Raw genomic sequence first — 25,182 nt, forward strand, 5'->3', positions numbered from 1 at the left:
AGTTGCATTTTTACCTTTTTTATAGTAAAATTTTAAAATGTATCGAATTTCTTCTTTAGATTCACTCATTTTAACAACAACAAAAACAAATGAAAATCACACAAATTCCTAATTTGAATTTGGAAGTGCCTTCTTTAAAATTAAAACTTTTTAATGATACCAAAACCAGCCAGATACAAATGGTATAGCTAAAGAGATTTTATTACAAGTTCATACATACTATATGCAAAAAGACTTTTTCCCCAACCTAATAATATAATAGAATAAATAAAAATAATCCTAGATAGTATACGTCAAAAACAAAACAGCGCTACGTGACGTAACTCGTTACACGAAAACGTTTTCCTCCACCTTAAGTTCATAAATAATCTAATTTATATACTTTTTGCTGTATTTATTACTATGTTAATCGTCCCACACACAAACTTAATCATAGTAATTTGTCTTGGAGGGGCGCGCCTTCCTGACTGACTAGATCGATCAAGCCAGATTTTTTTTTCTGTACGAATTTACTATATCAAATAAAATTATACTTTATACAAGTAGGCTTTTACAAGCACCAATAAATCGTCATTTTATAGCACTATAACGTTAAAGAAAGCTACCATTGGTTCACAGGATGAACCTAGAATCAACAACAAACTCATCAGTTATTTCTTAACTCTTCTATGTATACCTATTTATAGACTCCAGTTTGTTAGTATTTTTAATATACACTCGAGTATAGGTTCCTGTAAAAGGTAAATACAATGAAAAATCCATTTTTTTTTAAATCATATATTTGTGAACATGTCATATAATAGAAACTATAACTTAGCTAGCTATCACAACTAGAGGCTGTACTGATATTTGTATGATTTACATTTTAGATGCGTTAAATTGTCTATTAACTGGTATTTAAGATATATATTGCAGAATAAGAGCTAAAATGGCCCAGTGGCTGGAGATTTTGCGTTTAAATCACAAACATCACGGAATTTTCATGTGCTTATTTTGCATTTCTAATCCAAGTTTCATCCTCATCACCTTATATCTAACAGAGCTATTTATAAGGCACTATGTGGTACTAGCTTTAGCCGATGATTTTTTCGATCCGATACGACTTGGAAAACTATTAGCGTGTAAGAAAGAGCATACATATTCATTAAAGGCTGTCAACATATGCCCCCAATGTTGCTGATGTCCATGGGTGGTGGTAATAACTTAGATGAAAAAAAACCCGTCTGCGTTTCTTAAAAATCTCTTACATGTTTATATACCAATGGCGAATTAGAGGATTAACAAATGGCAACACTTTTCTGTTAAGTGACAATGCAGATTTTCTCACATTTTTTTCGTAGAGGACCTAATACAAAAAATCACAGATAACTCAAAGATATTTAAATCTGTCAGGATATTAACAGGATCACTAAGCCATTTTTGCTCTCATCAAGGGTTGAGAGTTAAATTATTTAAAATGCAACATTCGACATAAGACATCTACAAAATATAATTTATAACAACCACATCTCACTAAGTGTAATAAGTTAATTCTTAGCTCTAATAGGAATGATTATTTACGTGCCTAAAGATCTTCACTTTTACCACAAAAAACTATAATAATTATTTTAATAGGAAAACACTATTAATAAATAAAAAAAGCAAAAATAATATAATAAATTATTAAATAATGGAGCGTTAACACAGATTTTTTTAAATTTAAATTAAATATTGATACATAGTTAATTTATTGAAAAGATTGCGCGATTAGTTCTATGTAATTAAGTACAGATTAAAGTGTTCAATACTTTCGACCCGTCTTTTATTAAATAATGTCATGAATATGAGATTTATTATTATTATAAATAAATTTGTTAAGCATATAAATAAATTATAGGCGATTTATTCTGTAAATTTTTGCTTATGAGGTGAATTTTAAATAGCGCTGTCTTCTTCTTTCAAATGTTTAATTAAACAAGAGAGATAGAGAGAAGTTAACTTAAACAATATAACTACAGCTGTGCTTAACATTATTCAATTGAAAATATTTTGCTCCTATATGTCAAATCCGTTTCGAATATATTTTTTTTAATTATTTGTATTTCGAATGGCTAAGAAAATAGGTTATATATTTTTTTTCGATTAATCTAAAAAATAAATAATTTAAATATTGTCATCATATTAACTACAGACTACAGTTGATCTAATCAAATAACTATCTTTTATATTATCTATTTCTGATATCTATTATCTATGGGATAAAAATTAATCAAGTAGTTTAGCTTGAAGTCATTATTTATAGATTGTACTACAAATTTTAATCTAAATTAAAAGTTATAAGTTCAGTTGTTGTGTTTCACGGGGATATTTGTCTTGATTAATTTTTATCCTCATTTCTAAATCTATTAAATTACTTCTATTGTAATCTAGCTTAATATTAATTTGTAATTTGAATGAAAGCTCTATGAGTTTAAAAGTCTAGAGAAACATGTTTTACAGGAACTTCAAATCAAATTTGAGATCTTGACTCACTTTCTAACTTGGAATAAATATTTCACAATTAACTAAAAAATAAATAACTGGGATTTCTATATGAAAATTAAGTTTTAATGCCCGCAATATTTTAAGGTTGATATTATTAAAAAATAGACTGGTCTATTCAATATATATGTTATATCTCACGAATTTTGCCTACGATATATGTTGTTATCAAGATTCTCTTTCGGTCAGAACGACTACGGACGAAAGCAGTTAAAAGTAAATTTCACCTAAATAGGAGCAAAGAATTGATAGAGGTGTCCATGATGATAATTCAGGATTTATATTCTATATAGAATATAGGATGCAAAGAGTCTCCCTTGTGCTATTCTGTCGCTCGAGTAAATCCCAAAAACCCCCCCTTAACACCCCCCACCAAATGACAAAATACCTATATTTTTTTTAATTGTGTACTTATGGTGCTTTTGTTTTTGTTATTGTTTGTTTACTGATTTTACAGACCTTGGGTGAGATTTCTAAAACATTTTTTACTCTATGGTGCACTAAGAACATATTTTTGTATCTAATTGTAATGTTCATGTCATGATATGTTAGAAGATATTACCGTCAATTCTGTAGTAGATAATCTCTGAACTATTGCTATCTCTTTCATATGTATGGGATTTGAAAGAAAGAAGATATGGCAAGCATTTTGTTCTGCCTGATTAGTTAAGAGATTATTGACCAAGATTTTGTCGAATTGACCAATTATAAGCCGATTAATGTCTTTCTACTGGACTTTTCTTGTTAGTTAATTATAATGCCAGAGTAGCTGCCATATTAAGTGTTTAGTAAATGATCTAATGTTTATCTATGTATGCCATTCAATATCTGTGCACTGGCTTTTATATGTTTCCAATATCGCCAACGTTTGGTCAAATATCGTAGATGATGTTTTGTGTATGGAAATGTTTTGTGTGTGTGTGTGTTTTTTACTGGTCTTCCAAAGCGTCCTTCAGCTCCATGGCGAGCTTGTAGCCGAGTTCCGGTCGACGGTCACGACCTTCCACCATGGCCAACACCTGTAATAATATTTATATCGATAAATATCTGAAATTTCCGACATAGATTCCTGTGAAGAAAAAGAGGTTTAAGAGCCGTTTAAATGATTTTTTATTCAATTAGCTCTCCAATATACAGCATAGTTCTAAGCACTTACAATTAACACCTGTACGGTATTAAGATATCAGACCACAAAGAGACAAACAAGGGACATCAGTTACGGAGATTGGTTATCGCATTGGTGATGTCTATGACGTGTTGGTGACCACTTACTATCAGGTGGTCCTTTTTATGGTATAGGTTGAAGGACAAGCATATGGGCCTCCTGATGGTAAGTGGTCACCATCACCCATAGACAATGACGCTGTAAGAAATATTAACTATTCCTTACATCGTCAACGTGCCACCAACCTTAGGAACTAAGATATTATGTCTCTTGTGCCTGTAGTTACACTGGCTCACTCACCCTTCAAACCGGAACACAACAATACTGAGTACTGTTATTTGGCGGTAGAATAACTGGTGAGTGGGTGGTACCTAGTACCTACCCAGACGGGCTTGCACAATGCCCTACCACCAAGTAAATCCATTCATTGCAAATTCGCTAATATATCCCTCATGTCATATGTCCAATTAATTTTTTTAAATGTATCCCCTCACAGACATCATTTTTTGTTTAATTTTGATCATTTCAACATACTAACTACACCTAATTTTACCTTGATATCAGATTTCTTTTCAAAATGTTTTTAATAAAAAAAAAACCATTCTTTATTCGAGCAGTACGAGCAGTGCCTTCGAATGGTCATGTTTTACAAAACTGAACCATCGATTAGAAACGTAAATACTACCGAAAATAAATTCGAAGTTAAAATAAAGCAAGGTAAGTAATAATATTTCTGTTCACATTCATACAATTAGTTACTTGCACTTATAGTCTGTTCGCGTTAAGAATGCAGTGAGTTGTCATTGTTTACCCACTTTACTCCGCCCCCTGACCAATGAAATCTTTTTTAACAGCAGGGTATGCATATTTGTGTTAAAATTCCAAAAAATTATATTTGTTTTAAAGACTAAGTATAATGAATTTAAAAAATACACATTAAAATAAAAATCGAATCGGGTGTTTAATCAACAAAATTCTTACCACTAGGTATATACAATCGTTTGCGAATCTTGCCATCGCGATGTAGAAATTTACATATTTTGACATAACGTCATCTAGTAGCTATAGGTTACATTAATTATTACGTGTACAGCTTGAATAAATTAAATATACATATATAAATAAACAAAATTTAAATTATAAAAATATCAGTTAATAATTAATTAAATGTGAACTTGACTTTGTAATTTGAAAAGATTTCATTGGTCAAAGGGGGCGGAGTCAGTCCGGTAAACAATGACAACTCACTGCATTCTTAACGCGAACAAACTATAGTATTCATTAATAACACTGAGGGATTACCAAGAGATAGACAGCTCAAGATACCTCAAGTAATTATGGTAACATCGTGTACCTGGTGCGAGTCCACGATGACTCCGTGGTTATCGAGGATGGTGCGCTTGGTGTTCTCGATGTCCTGGAGGTCGACTCCCCGGCTGGCGTCGTCCACAAGCACAGCGCGGTAGCCAATAGCCAGTGCGTCCGCTATTGTCGCCCCTGAGACACAGGAACAATATTATGCACACTATCTCCGTATCTCCTATATTATATTGAGCTGAGATGGCCCCGTGGTTAGAACGCGTGCATCTTAACCGATGATTGCGGGTTCAAACCCAGGCAAGCACCGCTATATATATGTGCTATTATATAGCGGTTATAATTGTGTTTATAATTCATCTCGTGCTCGGCGGTGAAGGAAAACATCGTGAGGAAACCTGCATGTGTCTAATTTCATCGAAATTTTTCATCGCATTGGAACAGCGTGGTGGAATATGTTCCAAACCCTCTCCTTAATGGAAGAGGAGGCCTTATCTCAACAGTGGGAAATTTACAGGCTGTTACTTTACTTTACTTTTACTTTATCTCCTATATTATTATGAAGTATTAACAATCCAGTGCAAACAAAGCAACGTGACGTCACTGATCAGGCGTCTGTGTTCTTTTCGTCTACGTCGGATGGGAATGCCATCCTATCAGATTATGAAGATAAGGAATGTCCATTATGTACAGTGTGTACACCGGTTTTCATGGGTACGGCACTCTGAGGTTCGATTCCTGGCCGAGTCTATGTAGATTACCATTAGTTTTCTATGTTGTCTTGGGTCTGGGTGTTAGTGGTACCGTCGTTACTTCTGATTTCTATAACACAAGTGCTTCAGCTACTTACATTGGGATTAGAGTAATGTATGTGATGTTGTCTCATATTTATATTTATATATATATTATATAACATATCCATATAAAGGAGCTAAGACTGCCTCCAAAATTGCTGAGGTGTGGGTGAATGATGATTCGTACTTACCCACACATACGTCGTAGGCTAATCCACATATGTAGATGTCAGTCGCTCCTCGCGAACGGAGTTGCGTGCTCAGGCTAGTGTCTGTCAACTTCTTGTTGTCCCAGAACACGGAATACGAGTCCACTTCGGGATTGGTGCCCTTATATACCTTGACCGCCTTCTCAACAACCTGACCAGAAACAATCAATTACAAAAAGACAGTTGATCACGTAAATTTATAGGCTCTTACGTTTTATTGCAGAAAGGAGCTGTTCCATGTTTATGGAAAATGTTTCAAGATTTTACCACAATGCCATCTTCTATTTAAAGGAATAAACTCAATTGGCTTTTTAATTGAAATATCAGTAAAAAAAACCTTTATTAAAATTCATGATATATAAAAGAATGTGCTTCGTCCTACATAATAATACAGGAAACAGCATATCCGTCTACTGCGATTGATGTGATCAATGCTGCTTTTATCAAGCTTTTATCTTTTACGCAGTGATTAAGTACTAGTGATACAGAAGAATAGAGACGATACCTTAAGTTCTTTATGTAGTTCCGCTCCCCAAGTATCTTGCACGCAATGACGCGGCCAGAGTCTCTGCTTCATGGGGGGAGGGCCAGCGAAAACCACGGTGTCGTAGGCTTGTGCCTTATCAGCTGAAACCTGTTGATACCAATTATTACAACTAACCGGTTATGAAAGTTACGAGAACGTACAGCCTTTTTGGAAAGTACTGAAAGTAATATGAATGTATCGTAATTTAAGATGTAAATATATCTTAATTCAATTGGTAGTTTTACTTTAATACCAATGACTTCAACGCACGCCAGTGCACGCGAAATTGAAACTTATGTGTAAAGGAATGAAAAACTCAATTTCGAAACAATTGTTAGGAGATATTCGTACATTATGAGGTCACAAAAAGGTAAGTAATATATAATAGAGGTAAGTCATAGTCATATATTAACATCTTTGTATCAATTGATGATTTAAACAAATTTTGTAGTTTTGCTAGTGAACAAACATTGACATACAGATGAAGATTCCTAATACTGCATATGTATGTGTGAGATTTTAATATAGAACGCTTGATTCACCAAATGTGCCCCTCCCCGCCACGTATGTATTATCATGATTGCATTAGTATGAGTGAGTGACGTTCGTGCCAAAATGTGTCTTAGTGTGAGTGAGACGACTAAGAGCAAAAAAAGTTTATATTTCTTAAGTTTTAAGTTATTTTTTTTTATTTTATTTGATTCAAATGTCAATCAAATTAAACGCCTTTATGAGTAAATAGTTCTAACAACAACTTACTATAAAACAAAACAGTATTTGCATGTGTTTCCATAGGATTGAGGATTGTTATGCAGTGTTCGAATATAACATTAAATAGGCTTGTAGGTATTGGAAATAACTGTCGCGACTTAACTCATGTGGTTGACAGAAACTTAAGTATGTATTTATTATTCTTGGCTAAAAATATTGCGCAATTTACAGATGAACTTTTAAAAGGGTTCATTATTTTTATGGGAACCGGTTTGTATACGACGCTAGCGAAATTGGGGGAATATCTTACGCATTAAATTTACGTGTCTATAGCTACTTTATTTTGGGTTTCGTTGTCAGTCTAATTTTTTTTATGACAAAAAATGTCATATATAAATAAAATAGTAAATAGCGCAATTGTACATCACACTTACGTTATTTAATTTGATTTATTTTTTAGAGCATATCTTATATTGCAGTCAAGTCAAGTCAGTCTTATGTAGGAGCAAGTTTACACAGATGTCAATATCCTGATCCCATAGTCACGTAATCCAATGTTTTAAAAACGGTGTTAGTGTAACCTTCATTAGGATCTATTGTGTAATAAACTAAAAGTACTACAATTTCTTTGAAAAAGTCTTGTAAGTAAGTAAGATAAAGTTGTACAAACCGGGCTAGAAGGATGCAGCTCTCGCATATGCACGTTGTCGATGAAAGATACGTGATCCGGTGGATGCCAGTCCAGAGAGTAGAACACGCAGTCGAACGGCACCGTCTCCAGCAACCTGTTGATCGGATCTACCACCTAGGGATGGAAAACATAATGTTGTCTTAAATTTTCGCGATTATTACACATTTAAATAAAACTAGTTATAACGGATTTTAATCGCGTATATTAATTATTTTGGACATCCCGACGTTTCGAGCACTTTACAGCTACCCGTGACCACGTAATATACGCGATTCAAATCCGTTATAACTAGTTTTATTTAGATGGAAAACATTTTCGACTATAACTTGACCAATTAGATAAATAAACTTGCAGTCAAATTTTTTTTTAAGAATGCTAGTCAATGCCTCATATTAATTAGGGATTAATAAAACTCCTTTGTACCCTCCTTTTATGCGTAACATTTCTTTTTAAATCGGGAAGTCAATAGCCCAAGTGACAAGACTTTTACATAATTCAGACATTTCACCATTAACCATTGGGCTATTGATGATTCATTTGATGATTAGATTTTCAGACACACTAGCGATCAGGTCTATCTCCCCCCACCCTTTGCTACACCTCTAGATAGATATACCACTATAAAAATGGTGGTAATGACATGGGCCGATGTCGAACTAATTATGATACCAATTATCTGTTACTTGTGTTGTCGACCTTGTTAGACGTTGCTTCTGTACCACTATGGATCAACCATACACATTTGTCGGATTTGTAATCTTAATATAGATTTGATCTGATCAAGCACATCCAAGAACTTTCTCTGTCTTTGTAGGATTTAAAATAAATCTATGCACTTGTAGTCCAAGAGCCATTGATCGGCAGATTTACGGTATAGTAGCAAGCTCCATATTACTGCCAGGTAAATGGAACCCTCGATGGGAACTGTGAACCTCAATTTTAACAACAGCAGGTGAAACAGTATAACTATTGCTCTCAGTCTTGCATGTACATATTACTCAGGGCCGTATTTAGGGGAGGGCAACCGGGGCAACTGCCCCGGGGCCTCCACATGAGTGGGGGCCACATCAGTTTTCAAAGAGTTAACAAATACCGAGATATAGTCAAATTATAATAATGTTACTACTTAATATTTTAAAAGTTACCGATACAAAGTAATTAAATCATAGCTTACTGATTGAAATAAAAAAGTAATTAAGTCATGATAATATAATTATTAGGTTGTTCACGCTTCTGTTTGTCTAGGGCCCCCACTGCTTTGTGGCTCGGGGGCCTCCAGACCTTTAAATCCGAGTCTGATATTACTTAAAAATTAACTTAACTCCTTACATTTAGGTTTAGGTAATAAATAAAGTAAGGAATATATAATGCCTATTCAAACTACCTATTCACTACATGCGCAGTAATCCGATTCTCATGAGCGCTGAACCGCGAAGCTATTGTGCCAACGCGCCATTATTGTCTGATCAAAACATTGTACATAAAAAGAATGACGCATGAAAAAGGTCCAGCCTCACCTGGTTCTGAAATACTATATAGAATAAATGTCATGCCACTACATAAAAATCCATTATCTTTATACAATTTAGTGAAATCAGATCGTTAACTTTAAATTGGTCCAGAGAAGTGATTATGCCTGTTAAGAGCTCTACCTTCTCTACTCTACTCTTCTCTGCTCTACTCTACTCTTTCTCTGGACATTATGTATGTAATTATTTTTAAAAAAAGCTATGATATATGAAGCTGTATGAATAAAATAATTTATTTATTGTTTGTACTTTATTGGAACTGGCTACTGTCGCCCAAAATTAATTGCGGAAATTTATTTATCTAGTTCACATGTCATATCAGTTGTCTAGTTTGAATTATTTTTATTAATAATTATTAATAATGAGAGTTTAATTAAGAGAAATTTACATTCATTTTTTCTTTTACAACTTTTGGAATGCTTTGAAATCAATCTTTTCATTCTTAACTTGTTACATATTATACATGCGAAACTAATTATGCCTTTGCCGAATTTTTGAAATTTTATGTGCCGCAAGCTTGAATTCTAAAAGGATATAACCGTCAACGAATACGCAAGCGAAATTATGGCGACAACTAGTAATCTATACAGGCGTTATTTCTATATAATCTTTGGTATGTAAATTGAAATTAAATGTATTCGAATCCTCACGAAGAAAGTCCTGACCCTGTCTAGCACAGGCGATAGGCTTGTGCTTATTTCTCGTATGGTAAGCTTTTACGTCAAAGTAACATTTCCTAAAAAAAATTATACAAAGCACACATCACATTATGAAACCTTTACTAGAAATAATAGATATATTACTTTATTCTTACATCTTAGTTAAACATTAAGATAATAAACCGATACCATCTGTGCTCAACCTGTATCAATTAGTATAAACAGAAAATAAAACAGGTCACAAATCGCAATAGACTTGTGTATTAAAAAAAAAAAAACTTAAAAAAAAAGGTTTTAATCATTGTCAGTATACTGTTCGTGTCTTATCCTGAAGCGATTACTTTGCGCGCGAAAATCTCGACCTTGACATTAGCCAATGCAAATACAACACTATCGATTATACAAATCACAGATTATGCTACACTAATCAGAGCAATCGGTAAAAGGAACATCTTGTTAAAAAAGAGGTAACATAATACGATTGATAGATTATTACAAACTGAATAAAATTTTGTAGTAAGTTTGGCGTACATTTAAAGAATTTAAAATTCGAATGTATTTGATTATTTTTTTCTACCAGTAATTTCGTTACAATACGTAATGAAAGCCGCATTCTCATTATACTTAAACTAATTTTCAATTGAATTGCTTAACCGGTAAACTTATTAAAACAACTTCAAACTTGATTTGAAACGGTACCAAATCGGAAAGTTACCACCCCGTTTCGGCCGCGGTGCCTGGTACTATCGTTTCGATGGCCTAATTGGAATTTGCCACCTCTACGTGTGAATGTTCGAACAGAATCTAATTTGAGCACTTTGAATGCTTTGACAGCCCATTTCGATAGTCTGGTAAAAATAATTAAGTTCAAAACTAGATTGCTGCTTCTATTTGTGTTGGAGGTTACGGCGAGGAGGATTTACTCTATTTCTTTTTTTTTTTGAAAACCACAGATTGCTTAATATTACAAATATTTTTTGATGCAACATGTTAAAGACAAAAATCAACTCATTCTCAATATATAAATTTGAGTATGTTTGATGTTATTTTGACCGATTTCAATGTAAACATATTGATTTGACGACATTGGTCGAGTGGTGTGTACACCGGTTTTCATGGGTACGGCACTCTGAGGTCCCGGGTTCGATTTTCGGCCGTCGTTGGGTCTGGGTGTTTGTGGTGCCGTCGTTACTTCTGATTTTCCATAACACAAGTGCTTTAGCTACTTACATTGGGATCAGAGTAATGTATGTGATGTTGTCCAATGTTTAAAATGTTTAAACATAGATCTATTATAATCTGAAGGGATTGCAGTCGTCAGACAGACACAGTACGAACGTCTTTACTTGGTTTTGTAACTTAGGACAGCTATTGAGAGTGACTTGATATCAACAAAGGACTGCCAGATTCTTGGTTTTCTTATAAACCAACCACTACTTCAATCAGGCTTTAAAAAATATCAAGTAAAGCAGCATACATATTAAATTATTAGTAATAATATCGTGTGAGTGATAATTACTATTCAAACATTACTTACATATATACATATATTATAAATGTGTAAGTAACTCTGTCTGTCTCTCTGACTGTCGCTCTTTCACGACCAAATCGTTAAACCGATTTTGGTGAAATTTGGTATGAAGCAAACTTGAACTATATGAAAGGACATATTTTTTTGCCTAGCACTTGACAAACAACCCCCTAAACGCGAGCAAGGCCGCGGGGGACCAAGTATTTATATATTGGCACAGTTAGAAATTAATCAATCCTTATTACGCCGCGATCAGTGATTGTCATCTACCCAGGGGCTCGAACAAACCCCTACCTCCAAGTAAGTTTTAACCTTGTAACTTTTCTAAGTTAATAAGTCAAACAACAAAAATAGGTAAGTGGTTTGTTTGAACGCTTTGGGCGCATTGTTTACGTCCTTAGCGTAAAAATTTAACATGTTCTTGACAGTTTTTTGTCTACGAGGGCCTGGCTTGAGAACAATACACTCAGATATAAACTACAACAAATATACAGAAGAATGACTGGTACAACGTTTTCAAGAAAAAACTGTCAACTTTTGTTCATATTATAAATCACAAATGTCTGCGTAAACACAGTTACTCTCTCTTATTCCTATACCATTGGGACGGCAAATACGTCACGACCGAAAAGAGGTCCGAAACAGGAAAAGGGCTTTACATGCTATCCCGGGTAAGGGATAGTACACATTTACAACTTCCAGACTTCGGACTTTCACTGAGAACGTTACGAAGGAAAAAGCCAAAATATTTTTATTCCACCCCATCTGATGTTTGAAATGAGGTTCCTCGTAATCGGCAGCCTTATATATTACCACTAGAGCAAAGAGGCAGTAACACACAAAAAATATTTTATAACACTCCAGTTCAAGAAGGTACTACGGCAGAGGTCGAGCGTTGTTCCTGAACAACAACTTTACGTGCCACCATGACATGGAAATGTAACTCTAAGCTACTGAGAAAATCTCAATCGAATCAAAACTTATTAATATTAACATTAAATAATGAATCGCATTTGTTATTAATATCAAGAAACTATTATTTCATTTTATATTAACAATATATACAAGAAACTTAAACATTCAAATTATAAACATGTTTTACTAAAGTAATACTATCATAGTAAACTGGATGATGAAATATATATGTTGGCAGAAAAGTTTTCAATTTAATTAATAAAATACTAACAATGATAGTAGAAAAACTTATTAAATTTAGTAGGAACATTCAGACTCCTGACAAAATAAATCTCTGACTCTCATACATGTATCACTAATGTCCAATTTAACGTTCCTTTTGTAAGACAATGTCGTAGAGGAAATGTAATTCCTAGAAGTAATTTATAATTACTACATTAAATCAATCTCATTTTCCTGTATGACATACGGGAATCCCCGGAAAATAACGTAACGTAAACTAATAACTTAAGAAAGAGTATTACGTTATTACTCAGTATATGCTAATTATTATTGATCTAGAGAGAAACTTTTTATATAGATTTGGAATAAACTGATAGCTACATAATCCAGGAGTCTTTGGTACAGGAAATTATAACACATTTTTACGTTTTCTTACTATAAATAAAAAATAACTTAATAACAATTAAAAGTTACCTGTATCGGACGATAATTATTATAGATTTATTGTAATACTAAATTTTTGTTAGAATAAGTTAAAAATTAATTGACTTTTAAGAAAACAGTATAAATATAAAATTCACTGAGTGCGAGTAGGTACGATTTTTGTTTATGATTAAGTGCAGGATGCAGCATCATTAGATTTAGCTTTCACTGCAAATTAATTAGCCAAAGAAAAAAAAAATCTGTTTATGGAAAAAGAAAAATTGACACCGCCTTCGACGATCGCAGCCTTGCCATCATTCCCATGACTACATTGACTTATCCAGCGTTTCAATGGAACTTATGTAGATCGTATTATTTCTTCTCTTTTGTAGTTTAATATTTGGTAATGATTGAATTATTAACTCATTTACACATTTGTGAATTTGACATATTTAATACAAGTGCAGTCGTCAACGTCTCCCTTACTATAGAATACCTAATATTATATTCCTAGCTCTTGTTTTATTTAGATTATGATAAATTTGTAAATTAAAAATGTTATCTAATAAAAAAAATTAAAATGATTTGTCGATAATTCTTCTGCATTATGCGAATGACGATTTCAACTTGAGGTTTTAGCCCATTGTACAATGTTTGGAAATGAGCCAAAATAATTTTTGTTTTTTTTTTTAACCTTTCAAACCTTTTGCGAATTTCCGAACGATCGGTTAACTTACTTCATTATCTGTGGTTACTGCAGCTCTATTTAAACATGCAATATCTTCATTCGTATACTGCACCACTATTTTCATGCCAAATGAAAGTTAATTTAATCTTTACAAATATTAATACATAATATTGATACATGCAATGATGTTCTAGTAAACAGATATGTCAATAACGCGCAAAAGGTAAAGACTAGAAAACGTCCTAATTGGGACGTTTGCCTTTAGTTGTTTTACGTATTAATACGTTATAATACATCATAATTATATATTAATACGTTTTGCGTAATTAAAACATCTAGTTATCCGATTTACTATTGTTTTTATCAAGCTATCCTTTTTACTTGTAACGAAATGTAAAATAAACGGTCCCCGGCGCGGCACACTTTTTTCTGTTGTTTAGTATGGGTATAACATATCTGTTCATTAGAATATCATTGGATACATGTTCTTTCCCTTAGTTTGATTTTTAGGTTCCATAAGTAGCTAACTAATTTGGTGCTGTTAATCTATTCGACTTACTTTCTTGTCTCTACGAACTTTGATATTGGCGTTATAAAATTTTAAACAGTTATAAAAACTTTTTTGTTATATATTAAAAGAGAAATAAAATCTTAATAAAGTTATTTTAGTGTGTTCACAGTATTGATTTCCAACGTAAAAATAGTTTCGTAGTCATATTTAACTCTTTTATTTCGCGGAGTTTCAAAACGTTTTGTGATGTGAGAATTTGCGTATCTGACATACATTAAAAAAAAGACGGATAAAGCGGCAACATTATTAAGTATATGCGAGAATCGAAACATACATATTGAAAGTAATTGACAACTTGTCGTCATTAGACATTTCAAACTGTCGGTCATTTTGTAAATGTAAAACAGTTCAATGATAATTGCATACAATTATTATAATTAAATAGCAGACTACGGACTATGCATCGCACTTTAGTTCGTTTTGCTTAGGAATTATTGTTAGTAAGAAAAACGTATTTGGTTATAATTTTCGGTCATTATTTATATCTATTTTTTTGCGATGTAAATACAACCGGTATTTTTTATTCCTCCTCTAATAAAGCCAAAGTATTTAGCTATTGAGGAGATAATTTCTATTGTGAAGAAGCCTATTAAGGATTTAACACACCATGCTTGTTCACCGTTCTATATTTGAACTTTACCTACTATAATACATCACATAGCCTTCCACTCAAGAAGCCTTTTTCCAGTAATAAGCCTGACTTACAGAATGGTACTGTATGTATATAATTTCATAACATTTGATAACGAGGAAGCTTGAACTTCAAGGAGGGATATAGCGTACTTTTTGTCACCAAAGCGAACGACCCAACCAGGGCAGAATTTAGGGGAGGGCGACCGGGGCAACTGCCCTGGGGCCTCCACAAGAGTGGGGGCCACAATAGTTTTCAGCGTGTTAACAAATACCGAGATATAGTCAATTTATAATAATCTTACTACTTAATGTTTTAAAAGTTACCGATACCTGTAAATAAATCATAGCTTACTGATTGAAATAAAAAAATCTTAGTAATCCATAATATAATTATTAGGGTCTTCACGATCCTGTTGTTCTAGGGCCTCCACTGCTTTGTGGCCCTAGGGCCTCTAGAACTTTAAACCCGACTCTGGACCAAACCCTAACACGGGAGCAAGGTCGCGGGCAACTACTAGTATTGTAAAAAGTTAATAGTCATATATCTGATTATTAAGAATTCTGTATAGCTTTGCGAAAACTACAAATTGATTTAGAAACAACATGCGGGATTTCATTATTCTTATTATGTAAGTTACATACATGGAATCGTGTTTTTCTTTTTGCGAGGGAAATTGCATGACCTTAAGTATAAATTAGTTCATTAATTAGGTATTCCATTATTAAGAATGTATTCAATCATTTCATTCAAATCGGAATTCAAGCAGGTAATGATATTTTATTATTCCGTCATTCTAATTATCTACATAACAAATAATCGTAACTTTTATCAATTACAAAAAAATTCGATTTATCAATAAATTCGTAACACAAAAAACAAACGATCCCGCCTCCTATTAAGATAACGTGCTATCAATCGATCAAACGTAACTACGTAACGTAGATGCACGATGACGCGAATACAGATACACGCATAGCTATACACAAGAATATGACATGTTGCAATACATAAACACGATTATAATATCGATTTCTTTGCTACCGACAACCAGCTGATGTTAATCGATCGAAATTAACAAGTCATTCTGAATACGATTATTTAAAAAAAAAATGTTATCAATGTGCGTATCGAAATCTTAGCGCTCATTGGTTAATTAATGGGTCTGTCATTATTTCTACCAATGATATTCCACTATTATTAATTCCGCGTTCGTATGAGTAGCAAAGGGTTTTAGTATTTTTTTATATTAAATGACAAACGTATATCGCCAGCGTACATTTGCGTCACAATAACATGCGTTTCCATTTATCAATGGAATATTATACCAATTTATTAAGATATATTTGCAAGGCAAGGGATTAACAAAAATGACAACACAAGCAGTAACGCGCTATCGTTACGCACTATGCTTATTATTCAAAATAATATTTACATATATTAATAGGCTGAAGAGTTTGTTTCAATGAGCTAAGACTCATTAAAAAAATGTATAGCTCGATTATTGAGAAAGGTTACAGAATATAATACAACACGCTACGATCCATGCAGACGTTTTTTGAAGGCTGGTTGAATTGGAGCAATAGAGCGGCAATTTAATATTAAGAAGGGCGAGTTAATTCTGTTAATAATAATAGTTTATTCAAATCAAATTATACTTTATTCAAATAGGCTCATAAAAGGACTTTTGAATTACCGATATCTTTTATATTTGTGGTTGACACAAATCCTAGGTAATTCTATACAGCGTTAATTATATTGACGACATTCGACTGTTTATTGCCATTACGAAATCTTTTATGATTATAATCAAACTTTTTATCAAATAAAAGGCTATTCAAAACACCAAACAATAGTCCGCCATGTTGTATTTTAACACCGATAGGTACAACAAAATTAGATTAAATCGATTTTTGTGGATCAGCGTTTTTCGTATTGTGTGCGTTTAACAATGGATTTGCAACTATTGTAGCTATTTCAGTAATTTTGGCGCAAAAGTTAATTTAGTTGATTGATTGAAAAATGTACTATACAAAAATGTGTACGCAAATAGATTCACCAGCGTATTAGAGAGGCAGGTGTTTGTTAGCCTACTTCCTATTCTGTACCTTTGCCTAAGTGTAGGCAAACCTTCATGATGATCAGTTATTACGTCCCTTGTGCCTGTAAATACACTGGCTCAATCATCCTTCAAAGCGAAATACAACAACCCAATTATACTCGCATTTATAATATTAATTATAAAAATATTTATCCACATAAAGACCCAATAAAAGCTGCCAATCTATCGTAATTAGTCATAGCTCTGTGACCTAATATTATCTATCAATACAAAGATTTAGTCTGTTACTCCTCAATAGCCAAACCATTGCAATGAATTTCATAAAAATCGGGCTAAAGCTCAAACCCCTAGAAAGGACATAGCATAGGGTACTGTTTTACCTAATACCCGAAAATAAAATTCTCAAACTCGGGCAAAGCCGCGTGCGTAAAGTCTTTGCTTACATTCCAACGTACACAAGAATCTAAATTTAATATAATGAAGTCAATGCGGCAGAGGCTTATGCTAATATCAGAAATATTGGTTCAAGACACGAACTGTGTCATCGTCGGATAAATACTGGAAGTCCGTTTTGAAAGTTCAGCATTAAAGAGTGAACAATTGATATTTCATGCCGTTTCATCGAGATTTATATTAATCGCGGGGCAATAAAAATCTATTGCGCACAAATTCTTAAATATATCAACCTTTCGGCATTGGGTGATTTATGTCCCACCAAAGTTAAAACGTTTTCACAAAGTTTATGGTGCTTAAATAAATGATATTTAAAAATTAGGCGGCAATAGCGTTATGGTTTACGGGCCGTAGGATCAATTCTGCCACACCTTTTAAGCTTAATTGAAGAATTGAATAGGAAAATTATTAATCACTTATAATAGAGTATTGCATCGCCGTCAAATTTCATTTTGGGCATTAAATAGGTTAAGGTGTTTTCTCTTATTTGGCAAATTTGTGAAGTAGCAAAGAGTTTTTTAGCAGTGACTACAACTTATTGGCAAATTATAGAATCTTCAGTTGACGCCTTATGGCTATAATTTAAGCAGCCTATTCATTCCTCATACGAAAATTACCTTGACTACCTTTTAAGTCGATTGTCTAATATTTGTAAAACATGCCTTATGACAACTAATCTTACCTCGCTGCCGTCTTGCTGTGCATTGCACTTGCTGATATTGAGAGTGCCGGAGATGAAGTCGTTCTGCACGTCTACTATCAAGAAGGCGCTCACAGGACGCACTATCTGTTTCAACATATATTGACATATTTAAGGGTGCAGAAATAAAAGATGAGATTTCCTGGATTTAATTTTAAAAAGTCTAATTATAAATGGACTACTTCGGAGAGTTAGCAACGTTTATTAAAGTTTATATGATTAAAAAGTTTTTTTTTTTTAATTTTAGTATCATCATTATATGCATATGTTATTCGTAGCCGTATCGCTTCGCAAGACATTGTTAGATTCTGAATTACGCCTAGTCTATCCTAATGTTCTAAGCAAAACTGATAGTTTATTGAATATTGTAACCGGACAAAAAGGTAGAATAGAAGTACTAGTGGAGGGATATATTATCTATTAACTCACCACTTTGATCCAATGGTTCCAGCAGAATGTGAATTCTTCTTTGTCAATAAAACCGTCATCATTTTTGTCGAACACTTGGAAGACGTGACGAGCTTTCTCCTCTGACAGTGGGTATATATGACCCTTGTCATTACGGAATAACGCCTTGCAGATCAACCGGAACTCATCGAGATTTAATAGCCCATCCCTGTGGAAAATAAGGGCTACAACATGCATCGAACATAAAAGAAGTCCTAAGTAGACAAGACATTAAAATTATTAAAGTTATTAATCTCGGGATATTTACATTGTTTTTTATTTTTGTTCGGTGGAGCTCGATATTTAGACATTGTCTACGAATGTTTTGTTCTCTTGAACATGGTAAATATCCCGAAATTAATAACTTTAATAATAAAAATAACCATGTTAATTTAAAATCTTATAAAGACTTAAAAACATATTTATGATGAAAAGAATGAAGATCGCTATTTTCGTGGAGGTTTTATATATTTATAAAAGTAATAAATGCATCGTGATTTCTATACAAATGTAATTCAGGAGTATACGTTTGAGACGGATATACACATTAATTTAATAAAAAAGCCTATCGATGTAAAATTTTATAAGCACATTGATTGTTCTTTTAACAGAAACTTTATTAATCCGAACCTTAGAACCATCAATAAGCTCGGTATGACGCATAGTCTATTTTTATGGCAGGCGTAAAAATAAACAAATCTTACATTACTTGCTAATTACTAACTAGCTCTGCCATATAAGGTCGAAATCAAAAGTCTAATATGGTAAAGCTATTAAATAATACCAAAGATTCTGAACGTAGGTATGTGAAGATTTCAGAGTTGTATTGCAGATATGGTAAGGTTTGGCTCCTAAATTGTTATTTGATTTGTTTTTCGATTTTGATACTTGTTGAAAATGATATTGGCGAATTAGTAATAAAAAAAAATTAAAACGATTACTGCCTTTATAAAAACAAGTTTCCCCTGCTTTACAGGATTTTTGCATGATAAGGTTAGGCAGGTAAATGGACGAACATAGGTTAAACTAAGTTAATTTTGGGTTAGTGGTCACCACAGTAACCATTGGTACTGTTTTTTTTATGGTATAGGTTGGCGGACGAGCATATGGGCCACCTGATGGTAAGTGGTCACCATCACCCATAGACAATGACGCTGTAAGAAATATTAACTATTCTTTACATCGTCAATGTGCCACCAACCTTGGGAACTAAGATGTTACGTCTCTTGTGCCTATAGTTACACTGGCTCACTCACCCTTCAAACCGGAACACAACAGTACTGGGTGCTATTATTTGGCGGTAGAATAACTGATGAGTAGGTGGTACCTACCCAGACGGGCTTGCACAAAGCCCTACCACCAAGTGAGTAACTGTAAGATCACATCGCCAACGTGACACCGACCTTGGGAAAGACCCTTGTCTGTATTTACAATGGCTTAGTCACCCTTCAACACTCAAAACGGGAAAACAACAATATAAAGTATTCTTGCTTGGTGATAGAATATATCAGTGGGTGATATTTACTTACACGGTCTATAAAGCCCTATAACCACGTATAATATGTATTAGGATATGTATGTATATCATAATAGTATACTTTTTGTAGATATACACAAACAATTACTCTTTTGATTATCTGTCTCTCTCTAATGTATAAAATTTCTCTATGATATAAAATGTGATTTTAAATTGAAGTATTATTACGAATTTACGAGATATATGGTAAAGATAATCATTGTACATTTTTACGAAACAGATCGTGTTGATCAACGATGTCTTATTTTGATAATAAAATAATGTTGAGTTTTACAAATCTATTTAGACTATTCAACCAAGGCCAAATCAAAGAAAACTAACTCCTTAAAAAGTAAGTACCTACTTTACTTAAAAAGTAATAGAAATTTGCCAATTATGAAAATTAAGACTAAAAGTTTTTTTTTTTTAAGTTATAAGTGGCAAACGACCAGGAGGCCCAAATGATTTAAAGCGATTACCATCGCTAAAGGACATAGGAGCTAAAAGTATTTGAGAAATTATAGAAACGAACACTTTGCCCAATGAAGGATGAATTTGCAGCAACAAAAACTAGTTCTTACAGTTTATTTACTTTTCGCTTTCTTTTAGTCTTTTTTTCTTGTTTGTCATCATAATAATCATAGTCAATATTACTACCAAATTATCGATATTACCGGTGTACGAGTACTATTTCAGATCTTCGTATATGCGCGAGAATTTCTGGTGAATTATTTTCTTGCGATCTTTATATCGACGCAAAATAAATTCTAAATAATTATTATTTATTGAAAAAATGGTAAGTCGGCTTTAATCACGTAATTAATTATTATGTACATCAAGCTTTCACGTACATATAAATATTGACCGAAATACATGCTCAGCTCATGATAAATCGGACAAAATGAAAATGCGACTTATTATAAAAAATATATGCAGTGAAGACTGAAAACAGATTATACGAAATAGTTAAACTATGTGAACGTATTTCTCGTTAAAACCAATTAAAATATTTAAAAAAGTAATGTTATTGCAGACCTCTTTTCGGCCTAAAAATATTTCGCAAGCGTCATATTTGTATCGACGTAATAAGTATTCATATTTCATATCTCTTTAATAATACTAAGTATCAAATATGTCTAAGTGATTCGAATAGCTGGAAAATTATTATACTCAATAACAAACAATCTAGATTACCCATAAAAGGCTAGGTAAGTACTTTTGTAAGTTGAAGGACATGCCTACATTATAATAATAGTTACATTGTTTTGAAATGGGCAAAAAAAATCCCCGTATTCAGCAAGACTATGTCGCGTCTTTGATTGTTTCACAATTAATTATTCTTTAAAATGGCCTGACATCTAAAAAAAAAACATTATACAATGCCTGCAATTGTCATTTTAAAATAATTGCATAATAATTTCTTTGATCTATAAATTTGAATTTGGAATAGATTTAATAATTGCACGTTGCACTGACGCGTGTGAATTTAAAAATATAATTTACGTCATCGATTATCGGAAACACTATTATAAGAACTTTTTCGTCAATGAAATTTTTTTTCGCATAGTAATTTCATATTTATGCTGTATAAAGCCTGCATCATAATTCATAAGTAACTAAAATCTATTATTTTTATATCCTTATCTATAAATTTTATACATATAATATAACATCAAATTTATAAATTATTTTAAAAATTTTTTATCCATTTGAGTCTACACATTATATGAGACTTATGGGATTCTTTTTTCAAAATATTATTGTCTATAAATTTTGTTAATAAAGACTTTAACCAACTTTTATGTATAAGTCTATAGTGCATTTATTAAATCATATTATAATATTATAAAAAAATAAAAATAATATTAATTCCCAATTACAACATTTAAATGTGTTATTTGAGTTAAAAACTTGCTTAGCAGTTGCTGAGGAAATATGTTTTTATCTTAAAATATATGCAATAAATGAATATTTAAAAAAAAATGGCAAATTGTTACAATTTTGGATAGCTATTTCATATCGCCACATATAATGGAAACATGTTATTAAATATTATTAATATTTCAGAATACTATGCCGAAAAAACTGCTTGGTTTTGAAAATGTTTTTTTTTTTTAATCTATATTTTATATAATTCTAGATATTCTTTTCCATATTCAAAAAACCATTAAAAAAATATTAAACTAATATTATCGACAGAGACATCATAACTTAAATAGTAAGATTTTAACGTTATTAAATAGTATTCCTAGAATTATATATATTATTAAACAGTTTAATTTCATATGAATTAAAAAGTTTTGTCGATTCAATAGATTTTTAGTATGAACGTCATTTCAAATTACACTCGCATAAACATATCAGAGTACTTTTATTAGTACAATATTGTTTGCTATTTATTTGTTTTAATAACTTATTAAATTATTAATGAATCAATTAAATTATGATATTTTGTGGTTGTTTTGGTTTATTATATTCAACAGCTAAGGAAACTTATATGAATGTGATAAAACTATTAAAGAAAGTTTTTTTTTTTTTTTATTTGTGGTGTTTTGATAATGATTTCGGATGAAGTATCATCAACTAATCTCATCACGTACCCATCCTTGTCAAAAGTTTCATAGCAGGCGTCCATATCGAACAAGCAGGTTTCGTCCACTTTGAATTCGTTAGCAACCTCCGACATCGTTGGTTGGATCGAACTGAATCCGCAGCTAAAGCTGCGCTCTCTTATAAGGCAGTCCAACATCGTTGCGCAAACACTTCCCTTCACGAAACTATATAATATATAACTCGGAAACTATTTCGTGAATCTTCAAAACTTTCAAACTAATTATCACTCTTTCCCTGAATGATCGACGTGATGCAGTTTAAACTTAGGTTTCATTCAAAAAATTGTGTAATTCGTGAATCATGAACACTGCAAGCGCCGGTGAGGTATCATAGATATATTACACACGATACTTTTGACTGATGTAAGATTGAGAAAATATTTTAATTATAGTATAAATAAATATTTTCATTAAAAAGCTATTTCTTAGAAATATATAATTAATTTACTTACTTAATAATTTCAATCTACTAAGTTAACTACATCACGACTTTCGATTTTTGAAATTACTAACATGACATTTCCTAATTAATTTTTATCTAGAAATGTTTGGTACTTCACAAAAATATCGATTATAAAATCGATTTGACAAATAGTCACCTTCAAGAAATGTCATTGATCAAAAGTACTGCCTCGCCTAAAACAATCCCTGATTGATGGGTAATTTATGATTGCTAGGAATTGCATCTTTATCAATTTTATAATTGATTTTATAGAGGTACCGACTTACAAGGTCCACTTTTTTCGAGATATGGATATGAATTTTTCATGATGAAAAATATCGTAAATTCGGAATATCGTTTATTATAAAATATAATGTTATAGTACAAAAAAACATGTCCTACTTTTATGCTAGAGATTATTCCTATTTCCAAAAAATCTTCTGTCTTCTTTATAAGCTCAAATATTACGGCGTTAAAGGTGGGGCTCATCTCATTGCTTCATACTTAAGTCAAAGAATCCAGCAGGTTTTCATTAATGGAATTAAGTCTACTGGATCTAAGTTAAAAATGGGTGTTCCACAAGGTTCAATTTTGGGTCCCTTTCTATTTCTAGTATATATAAATGACCTTCCTTTCTTTGTCAAAGGTCTTTGTGATATAGTATTGTTTGCTGACGATACTTCACTGATTTTTAAGGTTGACAGGAAAAAAACTGACTATAACGATGTGAACGGTGCCATATCACAAGATTGGTTTAAAGTAAATAATTTGGTTTTGAATACTCAAAAAACAAAATGTGTAGTTTTTACCCTACCCAATGTTAGGAAGCAAAATTATAATATATCTTTAAGCGGTGGCCCGCTTGATGTAGCCGATACTACCGTGTTCTTGGGAATAGAATTGGATTCCAGACTTCAGTGGAGTCCCCATTTGTCGTCCCTAACAGGGAGACTCAGCTCCGCAGCATACGCGGTTAGAAAAGTTAGACAACTAACTGATATTGATACCGCTCGTTTAGTTTTTTTTGGTTATTTTCACAGCATTATGTCATATGGCATATTACTTTGGGGTAACGCTGCAGACATTGAATCTGTCTTTATTTTACAAAAGAGAGCAATTCGGTTTATTTATAATCTTGGAGCTAGAGACTCTCTTCGGGATGTTTTTAACAGAGTAGGAATACTCACTGTTGCGTCGCAATATATTTACAACAAAATCATGTATATTCACAGTAACATTGATCACTTTGATAAAATCAGTGATAATCATTGTATATGCACTAGAAGTAGGATAAGCTTATAACGCCAAGTTTCCGACTCCGCAAAGTCAATAAATCTTTCTTGGGGCAAGGTATCCATTTCTATAATAAAATTCCGCAGACATTTTTAACTTTACCGTCTCGTAAAATCAAATCGTTTATAAAAAATACATTGGTGAAAAAGGCGTATTATTCGATACAAGATTTTGTAGATGATAAAAAAGCGTGGAATTAATACCTGTTGACTTCCAGGCAGGATATATTAATTTAAATAATTGTATTAACTAACATAACAGTATTTTTTTAAATATTGAAAAAGAGTAACTACTGAGTTTCTTGCCGGTTCTTGTCGGTAGAATCTACTTTCCGAACCGGTGGTAGCTTCACTTAATTGTTAAATGACGATTCAAAAGTGCTTGTAAAAGCCCACTTGAATAAAGTATATTTTGATTTGATTTGATTTTAATGTTTCTGTTATCCAGTTATCTTCTTTTTCAATAACTTCAGCTTCATATTAGGTTAGTATGTTTTGAATGTCTTATTATTCCTTCTTGACATAAATGGAAGACTTACTTTAGAGAGATATAAAA

General features: G+C 32.4%; 1 protein-coding gene across 2 annotated transcripts; it reads right to left on the reverse strand.

The window, feature by feature from the left end:
- Positions 1 to 1,662: 1,662 nt before the first annotated feature.
- LOC124538858 lies at positions 1,663 to 23,457 on the reverse strand. Of its 2 annotated transcripts, XM_047116092.1 has the most exons (9): positions 23,345 to 23,457; positions 22,881 to 23,250; positions 18,747 to 18,933; positions 18,300 to 18,404; positions 7,913 to 8,047; positions 6,511 to 6,639; positions 5,988 to 6,156; positions 5,040 to 5,182; positions 1,663 to 3,539 (listed from the first exon to the last, which is right to left on the reverse strand). In XM_047116092.1, exons 2-9 carry the CDS (start codon positions 23,027 to 23,029, stop codon positions 3,450 to 3,452), a joined length of 1,107 nt encoding a protein of 368 aa, XP_046972048.1. In that variant the 5' UTR covers positions 23,030 to 23,250; positions 23,345 to 23,457; the 3' UTR covers positions 1,663 to 3,449. The 2 variants fall into 2 exon arrangements, with proteins under 2 accessions (XP_046972048.1, XP_046972047.1); XM_047116091.1 differs by lacking the exon at positions 23,345 to 23,457 and having other exon boundaries at positions 22,881 to 23,338.
- Positions 23,458 to 25,182: the final 1,725 nt, after the last annotated feature.

The sequence above is a fragment of the Vanessa cardui genome, chromosome 21 (genome assembly GCF_905220365.1).
Source record: "Vanessa cardui chromosome 21, ilVanCard2.1, whole genome shotgun sequence".
Lineage (NCBI taxonomy): Eukaryota > Metazoa > Arthropoda > Insecta > Lepidoptera > Nymphalidae > Vanessa > Vanessa cardui.

What these genes read in the sequence shown, in the direction of transcription:
- LOC124538858 (XM_047116092.1), bottom strand. Translation starts at nt 23,029, where the DNA reads ATGTTGGACTGCCTTATAAGAGAGCGCAGCTTTAGCTGCGGATTCAGT. An exon ending in GGAACCATTGGATCAAAGTG is followed by an intron (nt 18,405 to 18,746) that starts GTGAGTTAATAG and finishes ATGTTGAAACAG; the next exon opens with ATAGTGCGTCCTGTGAGCGC. An exon ending in AACTACATAAAGAACTTAAG is followed by an intron (nt 6,157 to 6,510) that starts GTATCGTCTCTA and finishes GTTTCTGGTCAG; the next exon opens with GTTGTTGAGAAGGCGGTCAA.